General features: G+C 41.0%; 1 protein-coding gene across 1 annotated transcript; it reads right to left on the bottom strand.

Annotated features, from left to right (window-relative positions):
• Positions 1–7,713: 7,713 nt before the first annotated feature.
• Positions 7,714–15,771, bottom strand: LOC123987271 (serine/threonine-protein phosphatase 4 regulatory subunit 2-B-like). The gene is made up of 7 exons (XM_046076003.1): positions 15,601–15,771; positions 12,787–12,880; positions 12,647–12,684; positions 12,450–12,524; positions 12,200–12,331; positions 11,795–12,102; positions 7,714–9,277 (listed from the first exon to the last, which is right to left on the bottom strand). Exons 1-7 carry the CDS (start codon positions 15,717–15,719, stop codon positions 8,907–8,909), a joined length of 1,137 nt encoding a protein of 378 aa, XP_045931959.1. The 5' UTR covers positions 15,720–15,771; the 3' UTR covers positions 7,714–8,906.
• Positions 15,772–15,909: the final 138 nt, after the last annotated feature.

Genomic DNA, 15,909 nt, shown 5'->3' with positions numbered 1-15,909 from the left:
AAGGTTAGGTTTAAAACACGCACAGCTTTAAGTCTTTGAGAGCCCCTGATAATTCAACATTTTTGTTAATCTAAGGATTATATTGGCATTTGACTTTCAGCCTGCACATCTGAGAGTTCCACAAGTTAACAATGTAATGTGCTAAATGAGATGATGGTAAAAATTAAACGTTTTAAATTAAATGTTCCTCATTTTTAAAGGATCCACCCCAAAGGGCTCCACTTCGAGAATCACTGGAATAAGGAATCTCAGTGTGATATAAACCGCATTTGAAAGACTTAGCTGCTTAAAGAAAAACATGCTCCAACTGTAGTCTAATTATGAAAAAACATCATTTTGATTAAATTAACATTATTGTCATTCATACAGTATAAGCATTCTGTTAAAGGTCAGAACTGGGTGCATGTGCTACATGTCTGTGTATTTGTGGTCAAAATAAATGTATGTACTTGAGTGTAGTGGGGATTTTATTGACCATTAGCATTTTTTAATATCCCTGGAGAGCATGAGTAAGGCTGAAGTTCACATACTTAGGAACGCTTGATTCAAACAATTTAGAATAATCAACCTTTTAATATTTACTATCTCCACCTTGCTTGTTCATTTATAATGCAGGTGCCATGACGTATCACTAATAATTCACACAATTCTGGTCTCGAGATCTCCTGGCTGTGACAGGCCCCGTGAGTAACTGATTTCCTGCCTATTCCTTTCAAATACAATAAGCAGCTCTAAATGTGACAAAGCCTCTACTGTCCTCTACTGTGAATGGACTGTGCTTATGACACAATATTTCTGGCCTTCCACAGCAGCAGTTCTCAACCATCCATGGCATTTTCTCACAGGCTACATTTCAGCTTTATGTTCTTCAAATCAATACAGCTTAAGTGTCCATCTCAAAAGAGTCTATTTCATTATGCTGTTTTTGAGGGGCTTGATGGAATAAAGGCTAATTCTATTTAGTGTAAAGAGTTCAAGTAACCAGCCCAGTCAGTTTTTATTTATTTATGTCTGTACTGTCAGACATACTTGAACCACAGACCTGAAGAATTACTATATGTCAGCGTTTGCTTGGACAGGTACCAGCACTCAGACAGATACTCTCCTATGTGTGGTCTAACAATCCATTATCATCATCATAAAGCATCCAAGCAACCTACCTCTTCAGCTGCAGGATGCACATATACAATCCCACTCAACAGCGGTATCACCCCGCCCCCCCTACACTCACACACACACACACAATTGCTGTAATTGCACCTTTATTAGTCTCCCATTCACACTTTTTACAACCCGGCGCAAAGAGCGGGTCGCATCTCTGGAAATGGCCTCTAAAAGCATGGGGCTGTTATAAACAAGACCCTTCAGTGCCATTAGACGGAGCGCCTGGGGGAAGCAGACAGGCTCTGTGCTGCCAACATAGGGAGTAAAGTCAATTAGTGTACTTCATTAGAGTGTAGTAAACTTGCAGAAAGCCTATTACCTGATAGATACTCATAATGTTTCTTATTTTAAAAGGATATTTTACTAGGATCATACATAAAATTAAAATTTTGAATTAGATTAGAAACATAGAAAATGCTACCACCATCTACCTAGTTGAATATATTGATTAAATTCACTTCAATTTTATTTATATAGAGCCAATTCATAACACAAGTCTCATTGCACTTTTCATATAGAGCAGTTCTAGACTGTAGTCTCTGTATTATTTACAGAGACCCAACAATTTTCACCATGAGCAAGCACTCGAGCAGAACCTAGACTCAGGGTGAACAAGCCAACTGCCTCAACCAGCTGGGGGGGACATAAACAAGGGTTAAGGGCCTTGCCCAAAGACACCTCAGTGGAGTTAATGAGGGAGGGGCAAGCGCTGCATTACACTTTTCCCACCCAGATTTATCCTGCCAGACTGAACAAACAAACTTTCGGTCACAAGCTTGCTTGTCTAACTAAATGTTAATGTAAGAATGTTAACATCCTACTGCCGGTGGTAACATGGCGATGTTTAGCGGTTAAACCTGTTTGCATCTTAGTTGTGCCTGCTAGCGTGCTACAACTTGCTAATTAGCACTAAACACAAAGTGCAGCTGAGGCTGATGGGAATGTCATTAGTTTTGCAGGTATTTGTGCATAAATCAAAATGTTGACCTGATGATGGCACTAAATGAAAAGGGATCACAGTTACACCGTTTATCCTGAGGGGAACATCAATGTCTGAACCAAATTCCATGACGATTCATGTAAATCTCAGGGTGGCACAAGAGGGAAAGTCAGGGGATCACAAAAGTATTATGGATATATCATCCAGGAGCCATGAATATCTGTACAAAATATTGCACTCTGTCGAGATTATGTGGAGATATTTCATCGGATAAGTGAAAATTGTGTCCTGCTGGTGGTGCTACTTGAAAAGACAGTGATTTACCAAAGTTATTAGAATTCATCCTCTCTGCACCATGGGTATCTGGATCCAATCATGACAATCCATCCATTGGTTGTTGAAATATTTCAGTCTGGACCAAAGTGGTGGACCCACTGCCACCACTGCTACCGTGCCTAAAATAATCTTCTTGTCATGGATAGGTACAGAAAATCTGCCTTAGATGTGTTTCCCCTGCCTGTTTCCCCTATAATGTATAGGCCTAGTATTTGTATTTGTCGGTGACAACAAGATGCATGTCTTGGAAAGTGCTTCTGTAGGAGTCAAACTCATGGCCGCTCTGCTTACATATCTTTTAGCACTGACCTGATTTCCCCAGCCAGGCTTACAGCCAGCATTTTATTGCCAACCATGAATGTCACCACTTTATGTAAAGTCTAATGTCTTAGAATTTGTCACTTTTGTACGGGACTTGAGGCAGATCTGAAAGAGGCACTGATAGGCAATGACATAAATAGTACATCAAAGCAGTCTTCCACTTACGGTCTCACTCTTTCTGTGTGATAATGCCATTCTGAAAGGGAAGTGGAAATTCAAACAGCAGTCCCCCCTGAGGTCGGTAGCCACTGAGCGTGCCGTCCCCACCCTGAGCCACATAAATAAATCCACTCCTCAAACCCACTGGAGCCTGGACATCAGAATAGTTGAATTTTTTCTACTGACCATTTCAGAACATTAGATAGTATTTCTCATTGTCCCCACTTTGCTAAGCTGTGCTTGGGAAGTCTGTCTGGAGGCCTACTGTGGTGGAGCGTCTCTGCTGACTCCATTTTTAGGTACGCTTGGTCTTGGCCATTTTGTCAGAGTAGTTCAGAATGTTTGACCCTGCTTGTGCCTGAAACTCTGAAACAGAGACACTAACAAACCTATTAGGCAATGTAGTGAAAATTCAGTTCACCTTGTTTAGTTTCAACAAAAAATGTATGACTTACAATTCCACCACAAGAAGCTAGTATTTACAAGCAGCGTATTCTAAATCATCCTGATACAAGCCGTTTTGCTCCCGTGAGAACTGAGACATGTGACAGTTGATCTGATGTCTGTGGTTTTTGAAGAGGCGTGATAAATGTGTTGCAGGTGAAACCAAGCGGCAGCAGAAACTAACACTGGCATGTGGACAATAAAGAAAACGATGGTTATGTCATCTCATTTTCATTTACAAGCATTCACAGGCAGCGCGCTCTCCCAGAGAAACAAAATCAGTCAGGCGAGGGTTCATCATACAGACAGAGCTGGATGAAGCTGAAGGAGGTCGTGACATCTGTGTGTGCTTTTTCAGGCAGTGTATAAGGAGGCATAGTGATTGTGTCACAGCCTGCATTCACAAGCAGCAGGAGGACTGAGGTCTGCATTTTGATTTCAAGGCAGGCTAAGCAAGTTTGGTCTGGCTCGGAAACTAAACAGTACCCTCTATTGGATTATACGGAGATTGCGTGTGGTGGTGTCTGAAACCGTCCACCCACCACCATCTGTGAAATTTCAATCCTGTTGAACCACTTAATATACTCAAATCTCACAACCAATGCACTCCAACTAGAATAACTCTTATGTTATAATGACTTTCTTAAGACTTTTTTCTTTTAATCCTGTCAATGTTGCCAAGTGTGTCCAACACTAAAGTACTCCCCCCTTTATATGATGACTCAAGACAATTAGTTTGATTTGGTATGCACTACTGCTGACCACAGATCCATTTAAAAGTTCTTCACTTAAGGCAGGTGGATAAGTATGAAACTCAAATATAACTATATTCAGCAGCCCAATGGGTTTTAAGTGTATTCCAGAGGCCCCCAGGGGTCTGTGGGGAGGCTCCAGGAAATGAGGGAGAGTTTAATTTCATAGCTATTTAACGGACTCAATTGATCAAAGTCTTCACTTTACTCACTATTATAATGATATACTCCTACCTACTAACACTGAGCCAATTTTGGACTACATGGTTTTGAAACTAAATGTGAGCAAAAACACTATCATCCATAGCTTCTTATAATTTTTTTAGTTAACGCAAAGAAAGTGATGCTGCAGCACTTTCAAGACATAGCCCTGCAGTCTGTTTTCTTTCATTTATACACTGAACAAAATTATAAATGCAACACTTTTGTTTTTGCCCCCATTCATCATGAGCTGAAATCAAAAGATCTAAGACTTTCTCTATGTACACAAAAGGCCTATTTCTCTCAAATATTGTTCACAATCTGTGTTAGTGAGCACTTCTCCTTTGCCGAGATAATCCATCCACCTCACAGGTGCGGAATATCAAGATGCTGATCAGGCAGCATGGGTATTTTTTTATTTAACCTTTATTTAACCAGGAGGTCCCTTGAGCTTGAAATCTCTTTTCCGAGGGAGACCTGGCCAAGACGGCACACCAGTTACAATTTAAATAGAAATATAGCATAGTCAAAACAAACATCACAGATAAAGGAAAGTAAGTCACATGTGGCAGTTACATTTTTGATTTACATGGCATTTTAACATGGACTTTAATTTAGTGGGACTAGATCATTTATTTTTGCACAGGTGTGCCTTAGGCTGGCCACAATAAAAGGCCACTCGAAAATGTGCAGTTTCACTGTATTTGGGGGGGGGGTCCTGGGGGATCCGGAATCCAGTCAATATCTAGTGTGACCACCATTTGCCTTAAGCAGTGCAACACATCTCCTTCACAGAGTTGATCAGGTTGTTGATTGTGGCCTGTGGAATGTTGATCCACTCCTCTTTAATGGCTGTGCGAAGTTGCAGTCAGGTTGAGACCCCAATGTGGACGACGAGCATGCAGATGAGCTTCCCTGAGACGGTTCCTGACAGTTTGTGCAGAAATTCTTTGGTTATGCAAACCGATTGTTGCAGCAGCTGTCCGGGTGGCTGGTCTCAGACAATCTTGGAGGTGGAGATGCTGGATGTTGACGTCCAGGGCTGGTGTGGTTACATGTGGTCTGCGGTTGTGAGGTCGGTCGGATGTACTGCCAAATTCTATGACATGACTTTGGAGACGGCTTATGGTAGAGAAATGAACATTCAATTCACGGGCAACAGCTCTGGTGGACATTCCTGCAGTCAGCATGCCAATTGCACACTCCCTCAAAACTTGCTACATCTGTGACATTGTGCTGAATGTTAGAACTGCACATTTTCGAGTGGCCTTTTATTGTGGCCTAAGGCACACCTGTGTAATCCCCATGCTCTGATCAGCATCTTGATATTCCGCACCTGTGAGGTGGATGGATTATCTCGGCAAAGGAGAAGTGCTCACTAACACAAATTCTGCCAGACTTGTGAACAATATCTGAGAGAAATAGGCCTTTTGTGTACATAGAGAAAGTCTTAGATCTTTGAGTTCAGCTCATGATGAATGGGGACAAAAACAAAAGTGTTGTGTTTATAATTTTGTTCAGTGTAATTTAATATAATTTGACTCTTTTTTTGCTTCTCGTGGAGGCCAGAGGCAGCTCTTCTCATTGTGGATCTGACAACAGCCTGTTTTTTTTTCCTTTCTAAAATCTTATCCTCTGCTAATACAGTCCTGCTCCCCATGGCTACAGACACAGACAAGGCTAAGTTATAATTAGGGGCCCAAAGCAAAATCTGCAAGTGCAGCAATGACACATAAACTGAGGAGTAACTAAGATACAGTATAAACTGGCCATTTTTGCATGTCACTGATGTCTCTTAAAATAAAAGCCTGTGAAGCCTTCAAATAACCAAACTCCATATCATCTGCCATTCATAAAGCTATGGTCAGATTAAAAATCATTTGGTGTCAAGCTGCTTTTAATATCCCTCAGGACATGGCATTTGTTTCCCCAGAGACAGGACCTCAAAGCCCACTGTTTAAACAAAGCCGCATGGATGAATGCAGTCCTTTTTTTATTTCCTCAGGGAGCCAGGGCTAATTTTAGCAGTCAAAAGACAGCCGTGACAGACGATATTGTGAAGTGACTGATGGGAACATATCTTAAGAGCTTTACTAACCAAATTGACATGAAAAGTCCTCTTTATTTAAAAGGGGCAAAGGTTCACTCCTCTCTATACTTTGATTATGACCAGATCCCCATAACAGATGAGCCTCTACAGAAGGAGTATGCCAAACACATCGTTGTTTCAATATCTCCTAAAAATCTCCATAGTTAGAGGCTGTCTTCATCATTTTCAAATCCTGCTTCCTTCCGTCCTGTGACACGGAGAGGTGACACAACAAGTGCTAATGGGTACATTTCATGCAACAATAAGGAGCAACAAGTCAGATATGGTCCTGAAATAAAATCTTAACAAAACCATTTTTTTTCTTTTTAAATACACACAAATGAAACCTGTGAGTTTACCTAATTTTACTTCACGACATTCTTGTGGCACAATTGCTTCCTGGGGAAATAATGTGCTAACAACATCAAAGGCAGAAGGAACACTTAACAATTACAAAAAGATTAATATGGCTAAAGAACTTGTCAAACACAGGAGTAATCACTCATATTGGTTGCTTTTCATCATTATGTCATTGCTGTGACCCTGATATTGTGCATGTGGCTACATGGCATGACTTACTGGGATCTTACATGAACTAGAGTCATTGTTAATGTTATAACAAGTTACACACGTGCTTTTCTGGCTACGACAAGTCAAAATGTTTGACGAACATCTTTTCTGTTGCTCAGGAACCAGATACCTTGCAGCCAACTAATCAGACTAAAACTACACCTAGGTTGCAATTAACAACAGACGTATTCTGGCTGTCTCTCAATTCCATACTATAACATACTAAACAGGGTTTGCAGTGTGTATTTTGTTCATACTGGAAAATCAAAACTATATCCCAAATATCAGCATGCATAATACAAAACCCTTGATTTTCGAGTATGCCAATGATAATGGAGCTCTACTGTCCCACAATACAATAGAGAAAGCAGAGGAGCTACTAACAGCTTTAAAACTCTGAAATGGCCTTTTTCATGGCAGACATTTTGACTTGTCATAGCAGGAAAAGCACAGGTGTAACTACTGAGATTAACATGTCCATGTTAATTGTCCTACCTGTCATTCCAGTGATTCAACATAAACTATACCAGCACCCTGGAACATAGAATAGAATTATTAATTACACCTGAGTTTTCCTTCTATAACAATACAACATGTCTGCTGTGAAATCATGCCACTGTTGAGAAGTACTGTATCCAGCTGTAACCTGCAAAATCCAGCATGTACATACACTAGTAATGCACACACTCAACAGAACAAATGAGATGCTGGGTGAAAGTAAGCAAGACCACCACGCATAAAAATGTTAACATTTATTGCTGTTTCTGAATACCGCACTGAAAGCAAAAGCATTCAGAGTATACACAGAAATTATACAATAATATATGGTTTCACAAAGGCAGTGAACACATACTGTATTACAATCTACAAAAATCTACTTTACAGAAATTTAAAATTCTAAATATCAAAAAGTACAGCTGCAGAAAGAGGTGTAGAACTGGAACCAGAAACTGCTCTGGATATCGGTCGGTGAGACAACATGGTGACATCACAATACAAAGAAAGCAGAAGTCACCTTTGTACTTACAGCTGGTTTTGGAAACTACAACTGGCAGACGAAACAAAAACATACTCCAAAATAACTCCTTGAATTTAATTGATCATATAAATTATGGTGGTTTTATGCATCCAAAAAATATTCATTTTACAGAAGACGCCTCTACAAGGTAGCATGTCATAGTATTGTTCAGTGGGATTGGTAGTGTATCATTGCAAAAATATGGTTACAATAATATAAGGGCACAATAGAAGAAAAAAAAAAAGTCTCCCATCTCACAAGGATGGAGAAAATAATTTTAAAACAATGCATGTTCTCAACTGCCTGGTGGATCTTGGTGGAGTAACAACATAGGGGTGGTGAGGTGTTAAGTTTGGGTAGTTGCTTGCCTTGAGAACATTTTTACATGAGCTTAAGTCAGGAACAGAAACGGTGGCGGCAGCTCATCTTCAACCATTTCATAATAAGGGGCCGGGTCAGGCTCTGTTCTAACCCTGGTGGTGTGGTACAATGGGCTTAAAGGGTACAAAACATAGACTACCAATCTTGTCCCGTCCAAATGGTTGGAGTGAATGACATAAGAACCAGACCACACAGCATCCGAACAACACCGTTGCCCCCCCAAAAAAGAAGAAATCCAGCCAAGAAACACAAGGCAGCTGAAACCAAGCCTTTTAAGAGAAACTTAAAAGCAGAGGATAAGAAGATCAATAAAATATTCCAGTTAAAAAAAACAAAAACAAACTTCAAATGAAAATGTGTTTGTATGCCCACGTCAATGCCAGGTAGCCATTTTGGAGGAGTGTCCAAAAGCGGGACGAGGCGTTCGTCTTGTGTGCGAGGTGCAGTTATCCTCATTCCCAGTGACAGTCAAGCTGGATTCAAGGACAAGCTGGTTTACGGTCACACATGGCTGCAAAGGAGGCCTTCAGTCTAGTCCTGCTCCATGGGCTCCTCCGTGGTCCCAGTGTTCAAGATGGCACTTTCCATGGCGCCCTCTGTAGGAGCTTCAGTTGTACTGCTGGAGGGAGTGAGAGCTACGTCTTCTCGGGCTGCTTCTGCACTCTCCTCTATGCTACAGTTGCTACCACTGCTACTGCTGCTGCTGCTGACTGGGTCACTGTTGCTCTCCTCACTGTCCCTGCTGGTCTCTGGGCTCTCCAGGACACCTGCAGGTGCCTGCTGCTCTGTCTGATCCATGTCACTACCTTCCTCCTGGGAGCCACATGGCACCTCCCTCTCAGCCGGCTCAGCCTCCTGACCTGGGCCTGCACACACTTCGGCCTGGGTACTGCTTGTTGGTTCTGTGTTAAAAAAAGTGGGAAAATAGATGAAATACATCAAAGAGTATGTTTCTTCAGACTGTAATTACCCTCAATCTTTCCAGATAAGTTAAGACAGATGGCCACAATAAAAGGCCATTTTTGAGTGGCCTTTTTTTGTGGCCAGCCTAAGGCACACCTGTGCAATACCCATGCTGGCTGATCAGCATCTTGATATGCCACACCTGTGAGGTGGATGGATTATTTCGGCAAAGTAGAAGTGCTCACTAACACAGATTTTGACAGTTTGTGAACAATATTTGCGAAACAGGCCTTTTGTGCACATAGAGAAAGATCTTTGAGTTCAGCTCATGATGAATGGGGGCAAAAACAAGTGTTGTATAATTTTGTTCAGCGTTATGTGGGCTGCGTCTGCCTATACTTGACATTGTTTGGTTTGTAAACAGTTCTGCGGGTAGCTTTGACAAGAATGAATGAGGGATTCACAATATCCACAACAATATATTGTTATTATTACGGGAATTCTTCCTGCAGCACCAACTATACTCGAGGGTTGTTCAAATTAGGGTTGGGCCGATAGACGATTGGCGATGGCTGACAGACATCACAACGTGGAGCCAGCATCGTGATTGTAAAACCCCTGCCCCCACAGCAAAAAATCATCTCAAATTTTCACATTATACCACCCTTTGAAATCAAGTTTTAATGACCACGAACATTATTATTGTTTTTAAGTATGCTTTGCACCTGCCTCGGGATTCTCTTCTCCCCACACTCCGACACACTCACACACCTCAGGAAAACACCCGGCTTGCCCTGCCTCTCTCTCCCTCCGTCTGCTCCATTTTCTCAGCCGTATCAGCCGTATGTTTTATAAAGTTATCTAAAAGACTGAGAACTCATCTTTTTTTCCCTGTATATTTCCACACGCAATCCATTGTCACGGCATCTTACGGCAGCATTGTCAGCTTATTAATGACGCAGCCTATCAAACAACTGAAACCAACATCTGCACCCTGTGTTCTCAATGCTGCTTTACCTGGTCGTAAAAAATCCACTGTGACTTGTAACGTAACTTGATAGTCTTTTTACTGAGTGATGTCTGTGCGAGAACACATGCACATAAGATGACTGCTCCTAGTTCAAATTTTATTTTTTCTTGTTGGTCTGGACCGTGGTCCTAGGGAGGTTTCACATCTGTAATTTTTGTTCAGATCAAACAGACAATCCGAAAGTCCAGACCGAACGAGATTGTCCCCTAATTTACAATGCAAAAATATTATCTCACAAGGATAATTTAGATGGCCCACATTCATCTGACAGATGCCATGAGAAAGACTTTGGGTGTTGTGAACATCTTTGCTGATCTTTTTAACATGTTACAACAGTAGAAGTGAAAATTCTAGTCAAATTTTAAATGATGCGCAAAAGCCAAACACTGACTAGGAATTTTGTCCAACTGAAACGTCACCACAACAATCTGAAAATGCCATGAAATCACAAACACAAAGAAAACTTGTCGTAAATTTGCAATTGCTTAAAACGTGGATCTTTTTCCAGATATTTTTTCGGTATAGTTAGAACACCATCAACCACGTGGCCATTGGACTGTCTGTAGAGTCATTGTGGCACGCTTCCAGCAAATATAACAACGTAGCACTAGACGAAATTACAAAGTTAGGTTGATATGAGCTGCTTTTGAAAAATGTGCAAACTTTTTTTTTTTTTTTTTTTAAACAGAAAAAGTTCATATAAATGATATGCTTCCCAGAACACGGCACATCAAAAAAGCTCAAGCAATGTTGCTCAGTCTCTAATACCTTTGGTAGTTCCCCCAAGGGAAAGTTTTTGATGAACATTTACAAACTGGGGAAATAATTAGAGAGCTACAGAAAACTATGCGGATATGATTTTTTCCAGACAAAATGGTGTACAAAACTGTCATACAGGTCAGATATTTTCAATTTCGACAATTTATTATTAGGTGCATGTTGCTAAAACTAACATCTAATTCAACAGTCCTGTAATAAATCCTCCCTTCATGAAAGGTTTTAATGGTCCGTTTTGTTTGAACTGTTCTAGAGAGGTGCCGATTCACCTGTACGATCGATTTGGAGGCTGCACTTTGTGGGGCTGTACTGGCATTATACAGAGAGGGGTTTCTGTTATTTAGCCTACCCACATTGATATAAATGGGGTGGACAAAACAATAGAAACACCTGTTGGTATAATGCAATATAATTCAACAGCACCACCAAGTGCCGCTTCCAAAATGATAATACAGTTGAATCAGCACCTCTCTAGAACAGTTCCAACAAAAACAGAATATTAATTCAAGCAGACTGCACTAGTTTTAGCTAGGTGTATCAAATAAACTGGTAATTGAGTGTAACATGCAGCCATTAGAGCCACAGTCTGAACTCAACTTTTGAAGAATGTGTAGTCTTAACAGCCCATATCATAGTTTCCCTTAGTAATGCAAAAGGAATAACAAAGAAACCAACTACCAAGTAACACACGGCACATAAAAAACCCTACCTTGGTCTTCAGCGGCAGCAGCACTGCTGGAGGCTTCACTCTCCTTGCTGTATCCGACTTTCTCCTCTTCGTCTTCCTCTTGGACCATGGCTTCTGCCTCTTTTGAGAGGCAGGCGGCATTTAAAGGCCTCATTGTGTCCACCTCCTGCTCTTCCTCGTCATCCTCCTCATCTTCTTCCTCCTCTTCGTCCTTGCTGAACTTAAGTCTCTTCACCCCTTGCTGCTCGGCTTCCATGTCCTCTTCCGCGTCTTCAGGGTGTTTATTCTTCACTGAATTCCCCAGGGAACCTCCCGACGCAGAAACCTCACTGACAAACAAATAAGTAGGATACAGATGTGATTCCAGTGGGTTTATGGTGAACATGGGGAAAAGGTTATCTAGTCGCATTATAGTTTCTGACATACCTAGAGTCTTTGTCGCCTTCTTGCTCTTCTTTGTTGTCTGTGCTGTCTGGCAGACCATTAGCTGCTAGTGAGTTAGCCAGAGACAACTTCGGTCGGCTCAGCGGCCGGGGAGTTCCAGGACCGTTCACTTTCCTAGTAAAAAGCCAGAGGAGTGAAAAAAGGCATTTTAATGATAATGACAAATTTTAGCTGTTACATTTTCATTGTTGATGATTTTAGGATCAAGGACTAAATATGTCCCCAACACAACCTCTCTGTAAAAGCAGAAGTGTTCCCAGGAAGCATCACTCCATTCACTCTATTAACGGCACTGCATCCATTTTTCCTGCAAAAATTCAGAAAAACAAAACATGAAGCTTTTGATCCAGTGGATTTCCCAAACTTCATATTAAGTTAAGTTATCGTTTGATTATAATACAAAGTGTTTTATTTGGACAGCACACTTACTCTGAGGTTGGGTGAACACAACTGACCACCATTACATTCTAGAGGAAAACAAGAATTCCAAATAAGTGAAAGCAAGTGGCATGAGGTTAACAACTTCATAAAAATAACAAAAACTATTATAAATAGTGCTTAGGACTTACTTTCTCCACCCCCCGAAGAAACTTATCTGTTCCTGTGTAGTTCCTCTTGGGTTCTGTGAGCAGCTCGCATAAGCGCTGGATCGTAAATGGAATTCTAAAATTAAGAAAAAACAGTAATAGACTCAATATTTAGTAAATGGAAATGTGTCATTCTTCCACAGAAATTTACTTAAACATTTTGTTTCAGTCTTTAATTCGGTCAGTTTGGTAAGTACTCAGGGACAGGGGGAGCCTATTAAACATCAGAAAGGTGAAAGTTGTCCATCACAAGTTCCCAGAGCCCAAATGTCTTGTTTTGTCCAACCAACGCTCCATAACCTAAAAATATTCAGTTTACAATCATTTATGACAAAGAAAAGCAGCAAGAGCTCACTTTGGAAAAGCTGGAACCAGGGATTTTTTGACAGTTTTGCTAAAAAATAAAAAGACTCCTGTTGCAATTTTCTGTCCAACCAATCGACTAATCATTTTGGCTCTATTACTTTAAAAGAGTAAATCCATCCACCCTTTAAAAAACACCTCCAACATTTGTGATCCTTTACACATCCTTTTACCTGTTCGTGCTGGGTGTAGAGGTTGTCACAGGTATTCTCGGTTCCTAGTAACCAAGACCGGACCCTGGACCCGAGGTGAGCTGGGTCCAAACTATATTTAGTGTTACTGGGTCGGCTCCCGTTCTATTGCAGAGGGTCTTGGGTCTGTGTATCAACACGTCTAATACAGGGATGGATCTGAGCACACTCACAATCATGTCTTATCTTGTGTTGCTTCATAATCATTGCAATAGAAAAAAAGTTTATTGAAGCAATATGAAGGGCGAACTGTGAAATACAGGGGAACATTTTATGTTTTGCTACTCTTCATCTTTCTATTTGGGTCTGTTTGAACTGACTTTATTTTGGGTCGCCTCTATTTTAGGCCAGGTGATTGTCCTCAGGTCCCATTGGATGGGGTATCTTTATTTTAAAATGAATATATGCACATCGGGTTCAAGTTCCACAAGTCTGTTTTGGATCTAGTCCAAAATGTTGAACCCATGAAGACCTCTTGTCTTAAGTTTCCTAAAATTTCAAACCAACACTCCTGAGAGAGACCTGGGCTGTGTCTAAAATCACTTCCTCGTTCACTCACTCGCTACTCCCTATATAATATACACCCAATGGTTTACAGTGAGCTTAGTAGGGCTGTCGCGGTGCAGTAATTTCCCCCGAGCTAATATGTTGGGGCTCAACAGCGCAGTATGCAGTATTATTGCATTTTTCATCAATGAAGTAATTTGGTGCCATATAGCATAGTAAGTGTGTCTGTGGATCTCACCTCACTGAACAGCGAGCCACTAACTGCAGCTTTATGGTTCGGAGCCGATGCTAGTCAACAACATTGCAAAGCAAACTCATTTTTGTAGTTTGACCGTGTCTTTTTCACACGTAGCGTTAGCTATATCGTTATCTTCAGGTCTATCAAGTCAATTTAAATACCGCAGCAACACGCGCGCACACACACACTCACACACAGGTGCGAAGCAGAATGGGCTGTCCGTAACCAACCACTGCACTGTAGTAACGTTAATGATATAATTAAGTTTCCACAGAAAGCAACATGAAAAACAGCTGCAGGCATCCGACACAGTACGCTCGTTAGTGAGCTTCAAATGAGGCTTACCGTTCAGTTTCTCTCAACTGTCCCTCAGTATCACAATGTGAGAGTAGTGTAAGTTTAAGAGGTTCTGTTGAAAGTCAACCAGAGAATTAGTTTTTAACGTAATAAATCTTGTATTTGAACGAAACGGAAGGATCTTCACGAATGTTTTTATACAGACGAGTCACTATCCTCCTCCAAAAAGGCGTCTGAGGAACAACAAAATAATTGAAAGAGACGGCAGGACACATGGCAACACTTACAACTTTCAAGTTCACGTACAGCACATGGTAATCTGTCCTCTAACAGTTATGGTGCTTTCAGACCAAATGCGTATTTAATCCTCGCGACGCTTTCCTCGCATGAGTATGCATTCACCATTCACACACATTCATACACTGGCGGAACCAGCCACCAGAGGCAATTTGGGCAATTTATCTTGCCCAAGGATACTTCGACATGCAGCCTGGAGGAGCCGGGGGATTGAACCGCCAAACTTCCGATTAACGGGCAACCCGCTCCACCTCCTGAGCCACAGCCGCCCCATTGAAGGCAAAAGGCCTTTGCGTTGCCTTTGCGTCGCTGGCACCACCCCCTTCACCATTTTGCGGTAATCGCGACAGCCCTAAGCTTAAATAAATTGAGATTTATGACATTTATAATTCATCATTATTTTGCACAACCACTGACAGGTGTTAAGTATCAGCATTCTTGCATCTACTATAAAACGCATTGTATTGTAGGATATTTAGTGGTTCAACTGCAGGAATATTGCAGGGCACTATGTAGGACAATTTGACACTAAGAATTCAGACACTCAATAAAATTGGGTAAATATATAGTGCACGACATAGTAAATTGGGAGTGATTTCAGATACATTCCTGGTCTTTAGCCCACACAGAGAAAAAAAAACAAAAAACAAAAAACAAAAAAAGAAGAGTACATTACTCCAGCAACATCGAATACACACAGATTTAAACGATGTTATCAGTGGAGCCAGACCTTGCCATACAATTTGAGTCACAATGAAAAGCCTTACGAAGTACGCTACTAATGTAAAAAAGACGACAAAATCCGCAGTACAATAGCATTTTACAGTCAACACAGGACATAATAATTATGTTATAGTCTACAGATATCTGTGCAGCAAACAAGGTGAGCTAGAGGACACCTACCCATTGTATCCGTTCACAATCTTCAAGATTCTCTCCTTCATATCTTCAAATGGAATGGACTCCACGTTGGGATTTGCAGGACCTCTTTGTTCAGGTGCGGAGGCTTTAAAGTCATCCATCACCTTCTCCAATTTAAACAGGAAGTAGTTCTTAAATTGAGACCACTGAACCCTAGAGGAAAATAGTAGGCAGAATAAGGCTCAACACATCCGGCAAAACACATTAGAATACAGGGAAAACTGTACGAATACTATGGATGGTGACTACATACTATTCTAACATTTTATTTAAGAGACAATATAGTTATAT

Source organism: Micropterus dolomieu, linkage group LG18 (assembly GCF_021292245.1).
Source record: "Micropterus dolomieu isolate WLL.071019.BEF.003 ecotype Adirondacks linkage group LG18, ASM2129224v1, whole genome shotgun sequence".
Lineage (NCBI taxonomy): Eukaryota > Metazoa > Chordata > Actinopteri > Centrarchiformes > Centrarchidae > Micropterus > Micropterus dolomieu.
Note: the sequence above shows the minus strand (reverse complement) of the source record. Positions and strands in the feature narration are given on the sequence as shown.

Coding starts and splice junctions, on each gene's coding strand:
- LOC123987271 (XM_046076003.1), bottom strand. CDS start 15,719: ATGGATGACTTTAAAGCCTCCGCACCTGAACAAAGAGGTCCTGCAAAT. Junction 12,881..15,600: donor ATTGTGAACGGATACAATGG/GTAGGTGTCCTC, acceptor TCTTAATTTTAG/AATTCCATTTACGATCCAGC. Junction 12,685..12,786: donor TTCTTCGGGGGGTGGAGAAA/GTAAGTCCTAAG, acceptor GTTTTCCTCTAG/AATGTAATGGTGGTCAGTTG.